This window comes from Falco biarmicus, chromosome 3 (genome assembly GCF_023638135.1).
Source record: "Falco biarmicus isolate bFalBia1 chromosome 3, bFalBia1.pri, whole genome shotgun sequence".
Lineage (NCBI taxonomy): Eukaryota > Metazoa > Chordata > Aves > Falconiformes > Falconidae > Falco > Falco biarmicus.
In genome coordinates, this window is record NC_079290.1 from 52,783,086 (window position 1) to 52,799,543 (window position 16,458).

The 16,458-nt window shown below is 37.9% G+C and overlaps 1 protein-coding gene across 4 annotated transcripts in view; it reads left to right on the forward strand.

Annotated features, from left to right (window-relative positions):
* TRAPPC8 (trafficking protein particle complex subunit 8) overlaps positions 1-16,458 on the forward strand; it is a 55,581-nt gene that overhangs the window by 25,863 nt on the left and 13,260 nt on the right. For all 4 annotated transcript variants that reach the window (XM_056331281.1, XM_056331283.1, XM_056331282.1 and 1 more), the window contains 14 exons: positions 1,342-1,566; positions 2,230-2,338; positions 3,034-3,228; positions 3,419-3,549; positions 4,601-4,675; positions 5,350-5,476; positions 6,514-6,671; positions 7,485-7,927; positions 11,072-11,219; positions 12,502-12,598; positions 13,428-13,496; positions 13,601-13,641; positions 15,529-15,714; positions 16,247-16,348. In XM_056331281.1, the coding sequence (XP_056187256.1) occupies positions 1,342-1,566; positions 2,230-2,338; positions 3,034-3,228; positions 3,419-3,549; positions 4,601-4,675; positions 5,350-5,476; positions 6,514-6,671; positions 7,485-7,927; positions 11,072-11,219; positions 12,502-12,598; positions 13,428-13,496; positions 13,601-13,641; positions 15,529-15,714; positions 16,247-16,348 (2,106 nt within the window). The remainder of the gene's footprint in view (positions 1-1,341; positions 1,567-2,229; positions 2,339-3,033; positions 3,229-3,418; positions 3,550-4,600; positions 4,676-5,349; positions 5,477-6,513; positions 6,672-7,484; positions 7,928-11,071; positions 11,220-12,501; positions 12,599-13,427; positions 13,497-13,600; positions 13,642-15,528; positions 15,715-16,246; positions 16,349-16,458) is intronic.

Genomic DNA, 16,458 nt, shown 5'->3' on the forward strand with positions numbered 1-16,458 from the left:
AAATGTAAATCTGTAATAGAAGTATATTTGTATTGCAAATCAATAATGCAGGAGAACCCAGGCACTGGAATTCCGTGGTCTTGGGGGAGTGTTCCTACTCCACCCAATCTCATTTGTATCATCCTAGTAAGGACCAAAGAAAGTGGTGTATTCTGGGCTTCTGCATTTAAAACCACAGATGTGAAGAATAGTAGGACTATTTCCCTCCCTCCTTGTTTTTTTTCTTGCAGTAGTGTCCCAGTCTATTGTTATGACAATACAGTACTGACAGGGAGCTACTGACCGGAGGTGTTAGTTTATTGTTGTATATCTCACTCATTTGCCTGGAGATTTTATGCATTTGGTAAAGCTTTGACTTTATCTTCACGTTACAGCTCTCATTGTTTGTCTGATTCTTACGGATATTCTGGTTTCTAAGGGATGCTTTTTCAGTGTTACAGTAAATGTAGGTTACTTTTTCCATAGCCTTAAAGACACCAAAATACTAAATTCTACCAAAGGGAAGTCATCCAGGCTACTCAACTGCATACTGTAATATATTTTAAAGTGTCAGTAATACTTGCTGATGTTAAGGATTTACTGCTTGTACTCTGTCATCACCATACCAATTTAAACATATCTTCAAATTTCCCCATTACTGCTGTAAATAAGGCAATGCTGTTCCCTTTTTCTAGAAGCTGATACTTGCCTGTACAGTGAATGCCTATGCAGATGTTCAGTACCTGGGCTTGGGATTAATGCTCAGGTCCTGATATATGTAGAGGAAAGGAACTGTGGAGCTGACTGGGAGCAGAGCATCTGTCTCCCAGTGGCTGATGCGATCGGTAATTGTATTGTATGCACTGCAGGGCTGTGTTTTATTGGTTTCCTTGGCATGGATTTTGTCCAAAGTGTCTACAGAATAGCAGTTGACTGGAAGTGTCACACTGAAAGTTCAGTTACAAAAGTGGAATGAAGTGTGTTAGATCTAGCTTATGTCCTGAAGCTTGGCAGTAGAGCTCTGTGGATTGTAGCAGTCAGTCCTAAAGCAATACAGAACACTACTTTGAAGCAGTCTTCTCTTACTTACTTTTTTAACTTACTGCCTGTTACACTAGTCTTTGAAAACATGAGCTTAATCTGCAGGCTAGGCTCTGTACTGTAGGAACCAACACTTCTGTGTTTGAAGTTGACCAGTTGCTGTGAGGTATAGTTCTGCAAACGTTACACTTGGCATAATGGGTGGTGATGGTAAAACATCAGTAACTTTCCTGACTTATTGGTCAATCTTCCTGATATTACAATTACAATGAGTGGTTGATGGGATTATTTGAGAAATTAACTCATTTTTTTTTCTTGCAGAAGAAACATGCCTTACGTTGCTACTGTCAAGCCATGCAGGTTTACAAAGGGAAAGGCTGGTCTCTTGCAGAAGACCATATTAACTTCACAATTGGTCGCCAGTCCTTTACACTTCGTCAGCTTGACAATGCTGTGTCTGCCTTCAGGCATATTTTGATCAATGATAGCAAACAACCCCCAGCTCAGCAAGGAGCTTTTTTAAGAGAATATCTTTACGTTTATAAGGTAAATATGACTTTTCAATTGTCTTTATTCCTTGAGTAGTTAGTTATTTTATTACTAGTAATTTTCTGTTAAGTCTTTGAACAATTTTTTGTCATACCTGCATTGTTCCAGGGTTGTTCTATCTAGTTAATGTGTTCATTTTTTATTTTAGGCTTCAGGAAAACCAAGTATGTTGTAGCTGTGTAGTTAGTTACTGTCTTCTAAAGCTTGTAAACAGAATTTCTGTGGATTTGCTAAGTTAGGGTAGACCTTACTTAAGACCGCTGTTTAATTCTGCAGCTCAGCTGTGGTGAGAGTCTTGTGTAACGGTGGTGGTGTAGTGAATGTAGTTTACAAAATCCTGAGTTAGGGAGTCAAGCTTTGCATCAAATAAAGCTTGTAACAGCCATGCAGGCACAATAGTCATTAGACTGCTAGATTAAAATCATTATTCTCCTTTTTCCATAAAGATTTTGCAACTTTAACTTATTGAAAAAAATAAGTCTGTCAAAGCAGAGGAAATTATCAAAACAGTTAATTGAAATTATTGATTCCATCTTAAAAATACTACCTGCTCAAACACTGAGTGCTTATAACTTGGCTTCCTTGTCATTGGTAACGTACAGCATGGACATTATGTATTTGCATAATGTCATGACACTCTATTTTCCTCCTTTGCTCCAGAAAGTAACCCAGCTATCACCTGACGGTCCATTACCACAGCTTCCTTTACCATATATTAACAGCTCGGCAACCCGTGTTTTCTTTGGGCATGATCGAAGACCAGCAGAAGGTTAGAAATTTTTATGTAAACAGAGGTGGAGTCCCTTATTTATGGAACAAACATATATGCAAGAGTTAGTGTCATTTAAAAAAAAAAATATCATTATGTAGAACTAATGTGACATGCTAACTTCTTAAATACGGTTTCAAAATAAAAGCTTAAGCTTAGTATCTACTTGCTAGACGTTTTTAGGCTTCCTGTGTAAATATGAAATTTGCGTATGTGGATGTGCTGACTTCCACTATTTTACATTGAAGCTTTCCAGCTATGAAAGTCTGTAACAAACTTTGGATTATTAATGCTTTAGCAAATGCTAGACGCTAGTGCCAGTGCTAGAAATTAGCTTCACAGTGAACTTTCTCTTGGATGAAGTATTTGAAACACTGATTCCTGAATGCCTGAATGTAAAGTAAGTTGAGTATACCATGTAGCATGCTAAAATCTTGGAGTTCCACAATTTGCAAATAGAATTATACTCAAATTATCCTCAGTATTGTCTTCCATGTGTGTATTTCAAAATGTCTTGCAGTTTGCTCACTTAAATCACTTATAACGTGACAGTGTTATAAATAATATTTATAAAATGACAGTGACTGAGAACTTAAAATATTTTAACAATACTTACCAAATCACCAATCAAGCCTTCTGTTGCAACTGTTGCGTGCCACTGTTCTCATCTTCTAAGACTGCCTTATTCATACCAGGTGAAAAGCAGGCAGCTACGCATGTAAGCCTGGATCAGGAATATGACTCGGAATCATCACAGCAGTGGAAGGAACTTGAGGAGCAGGTTGTTTCTGTGATAAATAAAGGAATAATACCTTCAAACTTCCAACCAACACAGTTCTGTTTAAATCGCTACTCGGATAACTCTAGATTTCCACTTGCTGTGATAGAAGGTAAAGTTAAGATTTATACACTTCAGAAATAAAGTGAATTAGATAAATACATAAAATATTTCATGTGTTATTGTAGATTTAAACCAATATTCTTGTGCAAGTTAGCACAAGAATGCTTTGAGTCAGGTGAACCTTTAGATTGTGGTAGGCATAGGCTGTCATTATTTTTGTGATTTTTTTTTTTTAATAGAACCAATAACTGTAGAAGTGTCCTTCCGAAACCCTCTGAAAGTCCCAGTTCTTTTGACTGACCTTTCATTGCAGTGGAAGTTTCAACCTAAAGACTTCAATGCAAAGCATGATGGAGAAACAAAAGAGCTGGTAAGGCAAGCTTCATCCTTTTCCAACCAAACCCAAACAGCTAGTTATGGAGTGTGTATGTGTATATATAATTTCAGTCTTCAAAATTTGGTAGTATGAAAACAGATGGTTCAAGTGTGTTTAAAAAAAAAAAAAAGTAGCTCTTGAATTTTTGTGATGTTTAGATTTTCTTAGATCTGTAGCACACAAAGCAGCCAAGGTAACAAATATATTGTAAAGCTTAATGCTTTACATTACAGAGCAAAATACTGCCAACATTTCACTGTATGTGTAGTACATCTGTTTAGTCACACTAGCCTCGACCAGCAAAAATGTCTTGAAATGTCAATAGGTATTATTGTCGAATACCTTTTTCTTACACAAGCTACTGTATATAGTGAAATATATATTCTGAAAAACTGTGCTGGTATGACATAGGAATACCTCTATTAGAAGAAAAATTAAAATTTATTGTATTAAAAATTAATTTTTTTGAATTATTTAGATGAACCACGTACTACTGTTAAACACAACTAATACTGTCAAAATTTCCTGTGAAGGACTGTTACCACATTCATATTTTTAAGGTTTTAGTATGTTCTAATACTGAATATTGTAGTAAGTTTTTTAATTTGGTTTCCTGGTCAGAAGGATTTGGAACATAGTGATCTCTAAAGGTACTGTAAGTGTTTGTCAGTTATAAACATGGCTTCATACGACTGAGCCTCAAGGATTACCAGTCCTTTTTTCCTTCTGTTCTGGTCTGAACTGCTACTTTAATATGATAAATACTTTTGTGAGTATCAGTGAAACTGATTGGGAATGGTTCTGATTTATAGTGATAAATCTTAAATTTCTCTCAAGTCAATGTTTACTGAGCTCTCTAGCTGCTGCTTCAATTCGGAAAGCCTAAGAAGCTGGGCATACAGCACCTGTTGGTCCTAACTGTCTGCAGTTTAGAATTTGTATACTTTTTTCCTTGAACAGTTTAGGAAGGGTGTGGGAAGTAATATTTATGGCACTTTCTCTGCCTAGGAGTAATAGTATCTGAAAAGCTGTTTCTTCTTTTCAGGGAATGTGTGATGATGGTATGATAGGAACTGAAGCAATAGCAGAATTTCTAATTAATAGTGAGGAGACAAAAGTGGTAAGTACTGTACTTCGTGTTGAACTTTAGGATGAAGTTCAGATATTATGATCTCAATACTAAACTCAATAGAAGACATTAATGATATATGAAACACTGGAACTTCTGAATTTCATCAGCATGTATAAATATCTGAAGGGAGGATGTGACAGGACAAGAGGCAATGGGCACAAACTGAAACACAGGAGGCTCCTTCTGAAAATCAGGAAACTTTTTTTTATTTTTTATTTTACTGGGATGGTGACTGAGCACTGGACACAGGCTGCCCAGAGATTATGGAGCCTCTGTTGTTGCTGATATTAAAAGCTGTTCAGACATAGTAATGGTTAGCTGGGTGTAGGTTGCCCTACTTGACCAGGTGAATTGGACAAGATGACCTCCAGAGGTCCTTCTCAACTTCAATAGTTCTGTCATTCTGCCTCTGTTAATTTTTGTTATAATTTAGGATTCTTTCTGAATGTAATGAGCATCTGTCAGCTGTAGGCTGGTTTAGTAAATCCTGTGTATATGAAATTTTGAATCCAGTAAATGGCCTGTAGTTATTGTATGCAGCTACATATGACACAACCATAAAGTAAATGTAGCTGTGAGTGTTTTTTAGTGATTGGACATTTAAATGTAATAGTACTTTTTTCTAGTAGCAACAACAACAAAAATTTAACATATTTCCACAGGCAAGACTAAAGCTCTTTCCCCATCAAACAGGGGAGCTACATATTCTGGGAGTCGTTTATAATCTTGGCACTGTTCAGGGTGCTGTGACTTTAGATGGGATAGATCCTTCTGTTGGATTACAGACAGGTAAGTGTATTATTCCCTGAAGTGCTATGTCTGGGGAAGGGGGGAGACATGGTGTCTGTAGAATAGAATGAAATTGTAGTGTTTAATGTTTGACTATCATCATGCGAGGCCTTCCTTCAGGTGAGGATATAGAAAGAAGGGAAACAACTGAAACAGGGAAAAAATTAATTGGGACCTGTAGGAAGCCTATGAGAAAGGAAGTAACCTCTGCGAAGTCCATACTTTTCCTTTTAAATCTGTGGGAATTCTGAAATGATGAAAAAACCCCACAAACTTATATCTATGCCATGTTGAATCTGTAACAACTTTCATTGACTCTTTTGCCATTCGTTTTTCCTCTGGGTCTTTTGGCTTTTTGTTAGCTTTCAACTTTTTGTTGCAATGATGTTTGCATAGATTCCCAAACTTAAGTTTGGCTGATACAGTTTGTTTTTGTTTTTAGCATCTTCACTTTACAAAGGAAAGAGAACCAAAATATTAACATATAAATGACTTATTGCATATTACTTCATCTGTTTTGTTGAGTCATTAATCTGAAACTCTCACAGGGAAAAGGTAGTTGTGGGAGGAAATGGGGATTAAAGCACATGTTTGAAAGTGTCTAAAAGAAATAGTGATGCCTGTTCAGCTGTCTGTGAACTGGAAACCTTTTTGAATAAAGAACACTTGAAGAGTGGTGGCCTGTGTTTGAAGAAAATAAAAATCTTTGGGGATTTTTCCAGCTTGGCAGAAATTGGGAAACGAAATAAATCATGTTCATGCTCTGTGCCTCCCCCCTAGTTGTAGTCAAACTATTAAAGGGCAGAGTAAGTCCACAACAGTGGATAACTGGCTGTTTGAACTCACAGAAGCAATGCATTATGTGTGACAGTGAGCTTTGAATAGTTCTTTGAGTGATGCTACTTAATCAGTGAACACTGTGTGTACCCAGTAACAGAAAAAAATACTTTTGAGGTTGGGTAGGAAGCCTTGGATCCCTTCCCCAAAAAAGTTAGGAATAGCTTTAAAAAAAGTCAAACTTTAAAATTGTTTTACAGGAAAACTTGTCTCCAATGGGTTATCTGTACGAGGACGACAAGATTTAGAAATCCAAGGGCCTCGACTTAATAACACAAAAGAGGAAAAAACATCTATTAAATATGGACCTGACCGACGTTTAGATCCCATTATTACAGAAGAAATGCCTTTGTTGGAGGTATGTAACTACTTTCTATAGGCAGTTTTGAGCAAATAGCTGAATCTGGAGCTTATAAATGTAGTTGTAACAATGAAGTCTTAGACTTTGTTAATGCCTAAATCTCCAGTTAATTTCTGATCTGTCAGTGCCAAACTTGGTGAGTTTTTTTCAAGTGAAGCTTGAAGCCTCCAAATTTAACATCCTTCTGAAATGGTTATATTCCCTTCAGAATTTTAGTTCGCAACAGCTTTTGTAGCCACATTTCAAGGTGAGGGGAAACAGGCAAAGAAGCTTTTGTTTGCCTGCCGTTTATCTAGAATAGTTCCTCAAATTGGTTAATTAGAACTTAGTGGTTTTCTTTACTACGGTTGTTAAAGTGGTTTGACTAACTGGTTAATGACAACACTCTCTAGAATAGAACAATTCAGTTGGAAGGCACCTACAATAATCTAGTCCAGCTGCCTGACCGCTTCAGGGTGGAACAAAAGCTAAAGGATGTTAAAGGCATTGTCCAAATGCTTCTTAAACACTGACAGGCTTGGGGCATTAGTTCTCCTTTTAGGAAGCCTGTTCCAGTATTTGACCATGCCTTTGATAAAGAAATGCTTCTTCATGTCCAGTGTAAACCTCCCATGGTGCAGCGTAGGACACATGGGACTGGTTCAATCACTGGGTACCAAGGAGAAGAGATAAGCACCAGCCGCTCCATTTCCCTTCCTCAGGAAGCTGTACAGAGCAATATAGTTTAAATACATTGGTGGTGGTTTTTCATGCATGTTTGTAACTTGACTCTGTTCAGATTTTTCTTTTCTCCTGTTCTCTCCCATACAGGTGTTCTTCATAAATTTTCCTACAGGGCTTCTCTGTGGAGAAATTAGAAAAGCATATGTAGAATTTGTGAACGTAAGCAAGTGTCCTCTTACGGCACTGAAAGTTGTGTCCAAGCATCCAGAATTTTTTACTTTTGGTGGAAATACTGCTGTTCTAACGCCACTAAGTCCTTCAGCTTCTGAAAACTGTAGTGCGTACAAGACTGTTGTGACAGACCCTACCTCTGTGCGAACAGCACTGCTATCTTCAGCTTCTTCTGCAGACTTTGGGGTTGGCACAGGAGGTCAGCCTGAAGTAATACATGTCCCGCTTCCTGATGCTGTTCTTCTTCCTGGGGCTTCAGTGCAGCTGCCAATGTGGTTACGGGGACCAGATGAAGAAGGTGTTCATGAAATTAACTTTTTGTTTTACTATGAAAGTATTAAAAGACACTCGAAAATGTGGTAAGTTTTTATCTACTTTTTTCTGTCACGCTTAATAGATACATTATAAACATTGAGAGAAATTAAGATTTACGTTTATGCTTACAGTGGCTATGATAATACAAAAGAAGATGCCTGTTACCTGCTCTTCTAAGCAATGATTTTTGTTACACGATCTGATTTCCATCTGAAATTACACAGCCTACACTGCTTCCATCAGTGGCAATTATTAAAATAGGAGGGTTAATGGAATGATGTTAATACAAACTCTGTATGTAGTTTCTCTGGAAGCACATCGTTCTGAGGCATAGGGGGGGAGAAAATCATGACTTAATTTGTTTCTGTGTGTTATAAACCAATCTTGGGTACTTTGAACAAAAGATTTTGTTCTTAGCTAAAATGTGGTTAGTAATTGTATTATGATGAAAGCTATTCTCTTTGAAGGGGGTTAAATACCAAGTTTGACTTGTATGCTGTTGTATAGTGCCTTTTTGGACCATGTCGAGACAGTGGACAGTCAAGTTTGACACCACAAGCTAAGAAATAATGCATTCTTTGAACTTTATTTGAAAGGTAGCAAGTTGACTTATGTTGCTTATTCCCAAGTCCCACCCAGCTAAGAAGGCTCAGGAGATAACTTTTTGAGAAACGTATTCCAGAAAGATTCTGGAGGTGAATAAGATTGTGTTCAGGAAGTGAAGAGATCAGCCTTCAGGAAGCCTGTGTAGCAATCTAGCAAATGGCCAAATACAGAAAAGAAGGCTCTTCTTACTACCCCTCTCTCTTACTCTTTTGCAAATACTATTCTTACGTTACTACCTCGAGCTTTAACTGCTATATAGCTAGAGCTGAGAGAAAGCTGCAATTGGGCTTTATCTAGATTAGTTTATAGCTCACTAAGATTACAGGTCAAAGACCTAAATGTTAATACTTAATTTTCAGGGAGAGAAATCTATTAGAGCTGCATGTGCTGGATTTGTTTGTCTGGAGAATATATCACTGTCCACTTTAAGAAGCAGTGCAGACTAGGAGTGGATCTGTAATCAGGGTTGGGGACCTGGTGTTGTGGTTTAACCTCAGCTGGCAATCAAACACCACACAGCTGCTTGTTCACTTCCCCTCTCTCTGGTGGGATTGGGGAGAGAATTGGAAGGGTAAAAGTGAGAATTTGTGGGTTGAGATAAGGACAGTTTAATAGGTAAGGCAAAAGCTGCAAAGGCAAGCAAAGCAAACCAAAGAATTCATTCACCCCTTGCAATTGGCAAGCATCTCCAGAAAAGCAGGGTTCAGTGTGTAACAGTTACTTGGGAAGACAAATGCCATCACTCAAACATTCCCCCCCCCCCCCCCTTTCCTTCTTTCCTTCCCCCAGCTTTATAAACTGAGTGTGATGCCATATGGTATAGAATATCCCTTTGGTCAACTGGGGTTAGTTGTCCCAGTTGTGTCCCCCTCCAAGCTTCTTGTGCCCCCCCAGCCTGCTCACTGGTGGGGTAGTGTGAGGAGCAGAAAAGGCCTTGCTTGACTCCGTGTAAGCTGCTCAGCAGTAATGAAACCATCCCTGTGTTATAAGCAGTTTCCAGCACAAATCCAAAGCACAGTGCCTTACCAGCTACTGTGGAGAAAAATCACTCTACCCCAGCCAAAACCAGCACATCTGGTCTCTGTGCTATGCATATGCAGGATGATGGTGGTGAGCGGGGCTACTTCAGATGAGCTCTAGTCACGTGGACTCCAGGTTTGCTTGTGACTGTAGCTTGTTTTTCAGGCTAGTTCTGAGAAAAAAACAAAGTTCATGTGCTGTGAGACTACTCTGTAATGTAAACCAAAGCAGAGTAAGTTGAAGACAGTGAGGAGAATGGATCAGCAGCATATTTGTGGAGTCAAACTAAAAGTCATGCAAATGCACTTTGTTTAGTGGTTTTTTTTGTAGCTTCTGAAATGCCAAAGTTAACTTTTCATTTACCTGTGAGCTAGCCTGTAGGAACGGGGAATTTGTCCCCTTACAATGTAGTTGTTCTGTTCCCCCACTTTTTTTTAAGAACAGAACTTATTTCTCCTGTGAGTTCATACTATTCAGAAAGTGAGGTGTTCTAGAGATAGAAGGTGGTTGCTTGGGGAATATATTTTTCCCTACTATATTGAACTTTCCGGGGGAACTTAAGCAAAGTGATCTTGTTTCAAAAGTGCTCTTTTGTAGACTGAGCATAGCTTTTAAATTTAAAAAAAATATTTATTTGTGCCACCTGAAAGCTATACAGAATCTATGTATCTGTCTGAAGATTAACTGCAAACTATGAAGTTTATTCTGTAGATTGTGACATTATGTGAAGTAGAATTTAGGAGACCACTGATTTCCCCTCCAAAGCAAGTATTGTGTGGTGTTTCAGCATATTTAGTAGGTAATGCGTACCAAATTTTTACATTTCTCTAATGTTTCCAAGTGGAAGTTAGGGTATCACAGAGCTTCTTCTATGTGGGAAAAGCTGATGTATTTTGATGGTGTCCAAGAACTGAAGTTTACTCATCTTTAGAAAAGCAGGAAGGTAAATTTTACAAAGGGCTTGTTGGCCTGGAGTTTGAGTGTATCTGGAAAAAGTCATAGTAGTGATGGCTCTAGAAGTAAACTTTCAAGATTCTTAGTTCAGGGGAACTTGAAAGCAGTGGTATTCTCTCTAAACGCTTTTTAGTAAATGTTTACATAGGAGATGTGACCAACTAGTGGGCTGCTTATGGTTTATTTACTCAAAGCTATTTTCCAAAGTATTTGGTGGCATTAAATACCTTAATGATATCCTTGTGCCCATATATGCCTGTTTGCTTTCACTGTGCTAGTTGTCTTATGTCTGAAATATTTCTGATTGCATTTTTTTGTCATGGTAGCATACAAACCTTTTCCTCCAGTATTCCGAACTGGCTGAGAGATTGCATGTTTGAACAGCACCTACCCATGCAGCATGATTTTTAAAAATAATATAATTTTGTTAGGAAGCTTAAAAAAAAAACTGTCTCGTTAGCTGAAAAAAAAATAAATTGTTTATTGGCCATAATATTGATGACAACCACAAAAGCTAAACTTCTTGATGACAGGATCTGGACAGCAGTCCTGGTTGTTCAGCATGTGTGTTTCTTTTTCTCCTCTCCCCCTTCCCTGCCCCTTCCTAGTCATAGGGTATTAAGGCACACTGCAGTTATTTGTACTAGCCGATCTCTGCATATTCGAGCTACTGTCTGCAGAAGTAATGCCCTTGAGGATGAAGAAGGCAGAGGGGACAATATGTTGGTGTTTGTGGATGTAGAAAATACCAATACTGTAAGTTCTTATTTTTAATAATACTCATCTAAAGCTCAGCAGATATGTCACCAGTAGAACTGAGACTTAAGTAAAAGTGTTTTTTACAACTATGCAAGCACTAAGTAAACCTTGCATATTTAATAATTCCAGTTACTGTTGGAAAGAGTACTAACATTAAGTTATACTTCAACTCTCTGGAAGTCTACTATAACTATCTCTATCCTAAGCAAATTGCAGTACTGTAGTTTGGAGTAATTTTTTCTTTTAGGAAGTCTTATTCCAAATCCATGAATGTTCTTGATGATAACAACTTTTAAGACAGTTCTGAATTTGACAACCTGTGCCTCCTGCAACCTTTCAGTGAAAACACTGCTAGAAATAGTGGTAATGTGAAGCCAAAATTTAACTCCAACTTGAGGGAAGCTTCTGTGTTTACATTTGTTACTAAACTCTAAAAGATGTTTTTGCAAACACAGTCCATATAGAGATGTCTGTTGTGATCTGTTGACTTAGCAAAGCAGATAAAAACACTTTAGTCGTTCATACCATGCTAACTGAAATCTAGTCATTTTTTTTGGTAAAGCTACTCCCATTTTTCCAACCACAAAGCAAGGTAATTGAATGCTCTGTTTATAGAATTCCTAGATGCTTAGGCGGTAGTAGAATCACTGAGCTGATATGTCATTTTGTTTTTAAATTGTGTACACTTCATTTTTAGTTCAGCTACTAAAATGAGTATTGTCCACTGTTTCTTTGAGGAGAAAGGAATGTTTTATGAAGTAGTTACCAAGTTAACAGATAACATTGTGTGAGGCTTAGTTTTCCACTACCACCACTCTTTCCAAGAAAGAAAACCAATCCCAAAAGCTATTTTTCATTGTGTACGTATGTAAAAAAGGTTCTTGAATTTTTGGGATTTATGACCTAGCAATGTTCCTAAAGTAATCTTAGAAAATAAGTGGCCTTGTGGACAGTGTTCTGCATTGGAGTTAAAAGCATGGGTTTTATTATAGTTGTTTTAATCTAAAATACTAGCTTGTGGTTTTTTTTTCTGGGGGATCTTTGCTGCTTCTTCATGTGGCTTTGTTTACTGAAATTGGAAGTTGCTGTGAGCTGGGACTGTTGTTTCACATTACAGTGGATCTTAAATCTCTCTTTGTCTCTCAGTACTGTATTACAGATGGTGTGAATAATTAGTTAAGATTCTAACAGTGCCGTCTTGCAATGAACACTTACGATGCAATGTAGAACATCACAACTGTGATTGTCTTGTTTGACATAATCTGTGTTTCTTCCGTAGAGCGAGACTGGTGTTAAAGAATTTCATATAGTGCAGGTTTCAAGTAATAGCAAGCACTGGAAGCTTCAAAAATCTGTTAACGTCTCTGAAGACAAAGGTGTGTATCTGTTTCACCAAAAGGATGGCAAGTCCAGCTTCTACTTGACAAGAACAGTTAAAAATCTTACAAGGAGTTGAATTTGGCTTTCAGGATAATGAATTTCTGAGAACTTTGTCCATTTCAAGCATGCTACAGCCTGTCTTTTGTCAGTGTTTCAAGAAAAGTATATTTCAGACTTCATTAATTTTAAAAATGGGCTTAACTTACAGGTAAACTATTTCTGTGATGTAAAGAAATCCATGTCTGGGTTGGCTGATAACTTGGCTCACAAGAAATATCTTTTGGTGTTCCTTTATTTTTCGTTTTTATCAGTATTTAAAGTGATCAACAAGTCCTCCATTCAGTTATTAGAAATATACCAGAATTGCTAGTGCTGTATCCTGCCTTAACCAATACAAGCTGCTAATTCTTGAAAAGGCTATCCCAGGCAAAAAAACCCTGGACAACTGTTGTATCTAATGGATGTTATCTTTGTTAGTATGCTAACATTTTATGTACTTAAAAATTAGTCTAGACATGTATTCCTCTTGCATTAATATTGAGGGTGAACCAGTCAGATAAACTGAATCTTTTGTCTTCTGCTTCTTCCTCCTTTGTCTGTATCTCCCTCATGTATTATGGCTCATTTTCTGCTCTAGATGTTGATGGAAGGAGTCAGCAGAAGATGCATCTTTACTACCATGCAGTTGCTCTGTTTGATTAGTTATGCCTCTTGAATATTGTCAGTGTTTCTTATTTGTGAAGTTTGAGGGCTGGCTTGACTAATGAGGAGGGACTGTGATTATGTTGAGGGGAGGAAATAAATCTTGCAACCTTTTTCTTTCAGATACTAAACTTGCTAGCAGAGAGCGAGCGAAGTTATGCTTTAAAGCAGTGAGATGCAAAAACTCAGAAGGTAGGTTGTCCCCTGAATGTGGTAACTTACTGAAGAAAATACTGTTTGCTGAAGTTGTGACTTCTCATGATGCTGAAACAATGCCTTCTCTTTTTATCCCTTAGAAAATTACACATTTGCAGACATTGTCTTTGGAAATGAACAGGTAGGTGAATTGGTACAACTGCATATTTTGTCCTTGTGCAAGGTATCCCTGTCATGTGGAAGTATTTCAGTGAAAACCTTTTTTAAAAACTAAAAATGGGAACAGTGCTTTTTGTAGTTCGAAAGGTGAGTTTTGCATGGCAAAAAATACTGGTTTTCTAGGTCAGCTCTTTTTTTTTACAAAGAGAAAGTAAGAAAGCATAGACTAGTGGATAGTCTGGAATTTAAGTTCCTATCTCCACAGCTGAACCACTTAGGGAGCACGTTGCAATGCTAACTTTTGCTAATACTTTTCTTTCCTTTCCAACCCTTTAGAGCAGTTCTTCTGAATGTTTCCCAGACCTCTAGGTTTCTAGTAGAGATCTGTGGATGTCAGATTCTTCTTATATTGTTTTTTCTTAACTTCGTAAAAATATAGTTACAAATAATCTGGAAACTTGTAATGTATGTACGTACCAGATTATCAAAACTGCTGATGTAGGTTGCAGTCCATTCAAGATGCCTGTTTGTTTCTTCTTAGTTTCAAGTTTCTGGACTGCCATGCTTTTCTAATCTTTTTAAGTATACAGGCATTGTCTGAAGAAGAATCCTTTTAGCAAATGACCTTGGTAAGCAAAAGCTTTTCCAAACCCTGAGAAAAGTAGTCCACTTGCATCAGATGAGAAATCTGCATTAGCATAGTGGATTTAGCTGGATGTCAGATTGCTTATTTTATGCTGAGTGTATGTTTTCCATATATGTATCCAGCTTTTAGAAGCCAAAGAAAACCCATTCACTGCCATTTCATTTTATAGGCATATGAATTGAAGTTAGGACTAAAAAGCTGAGATAGATGATCCCTCTGCATTTTTAAAGTTGGATGAGCTGCATAGATTTCAGCTTTTTTGTAAGAAAACGTTCTCGAGTGGGGGGGTTGGGGAGGGTGCCCTTTCTTCTAGACAGTTACCGCAAAAGTGGATTGTCTGCCTCAGTAGAAGTGTGTTTTACTCTAATGATTAGCAGCTCTGCGACAGCATATTCTGGAAAGGCTAAACTTTTTGAAAGCAAAGGTTTAGGAAGCTGAAGATTCTTACTTACCCTGCTGTCTCCAAGTATTGTTGCTGTTGGTCTTACAACTACTGCTTCCTTATCAACCTTTTGGTGTTGGAAAAGCTCAGCACAAATGATGACAAACTTGACAAACAGCACAGTACTTCTGGCTGTGCCACTTAGGCATGGGGAATGTGCTGTGCAATCCATTATCTTTGGTATTGTAGCAAAATATATGTTCCTACCTTTGATATTTCTGCCTAACTTGAGGAAAATACTAATAAGCAATAATGACTTGCATGTGATTGTGTGAGTTGGATACTTCAGCTCCCTCTGCTACACTTCATATATCACAGTAGGCTGTCTGGTGGTAGTAATCAAAGTCCTGATTTCTAAGCTTGGTATTTGTAGTTTTAGACCAATAATCTATAGCTCTGTTTACCCATGTTACCTTAGATCAGGGGTCCTCACACTTTTTAACCAGGGGGCCGGTGGGTGGATGCAGTGGCAGGCAGTCATCTGCGGCTGCTTGGTTCCCCCCCCCCCCCGCAGTCCCCGGGAGGCGGGTGTGTGTGTGTGTCTGTAAATACCGGGGGCCGGGTTGAGGATCCTGGGGGGCCATATCCGACCCGCGGGCTGTAGTTTGAGGATCCCTGCCTTAGATTGCTTATTAGGGAGGGCTGATCTCTAACAGGGCAATCATGGAAACAAAGATGTATAGGATTCTGTAGGTTTGCAAAGGGAAGCAAAGCAAGACAAAGGAACTGAAATACTACAGGGGTGATCAGCTCTGTTAGAGTAACTTGTGTCAGCTTGCATTCTGTTCTGAGAACGCTTTCTTGCTTTTTTTTTCTTGCAGATAATAAGTTCAGCCAGTCCTTGTGCAGACTTTTTTTTTCAAAGCTTATCCTCTGAATTTAAAAGAACACATGTGCAATCTCATACTTATACATCTCAAAGGGCTGCAAAACAATCATTTGATGAGACAGTCAGATTGATACAAAGGTGCAGTGAAGTTGATCTGAACATTGTTGTACTGTGGAAGGTATGTATGGTTGTGTCCTTTGTGTTAATTTGGGCATGAAGTATGACTGTTAGAAAATAAGTTAATATGGCCTCCTGAACCTTCAAGCATACTCATAGAAAATTTATGGATTTTTTTTTTTTGTGAAAACAGACCAATGAACTAAAATGGTGTCAGGAAGCAAAGACAATCTTAGTAGCTGTTACTGTAATAAGTATGCTTAAATGGTTTTACATTACTCTGGATGCATCTAGTTCTTTTAAGTTCTGTTCTTAAAAGTGAAATTCTGAAATATTAAACAAAGATTTCTTAATGCATGTTTTTATCATAGATCTGTAAGACTGACCCCAGTCTGCTTTGAAGAAGATGTTACTTACCAGAGTGCAAATATTAAGTAGTGGAAATTGGAGTCTAATACACATAAATGTCATGCCTTTTAGGTTTTGAACAGCACAACATCTTCCACTGAACTTAGGGGGAAATCAGTAATTCTGTGATTATGAAGCTTGTCATAGTTTCTGGTCTGCTAATGTCTTTGTGCTATGTTCTGTAGGCATATGTTGTGGAAGACAACAAACAGCTTATTCTGGAGGGCCAGCATCATGTTGCTCTTAATACAGTTGGGAAGGAGGCTTTTTCGTTTCCTCAGAAACAGGTAATCTAGTGCAAAGCTTTCCTTTACAATTGCTTCTTTCCTGAAATAAACTTTGTGTTTTCCTGTAAAAAAAAATGGCATCACTTTAGGTGCTTTTGTAGAATCTAACA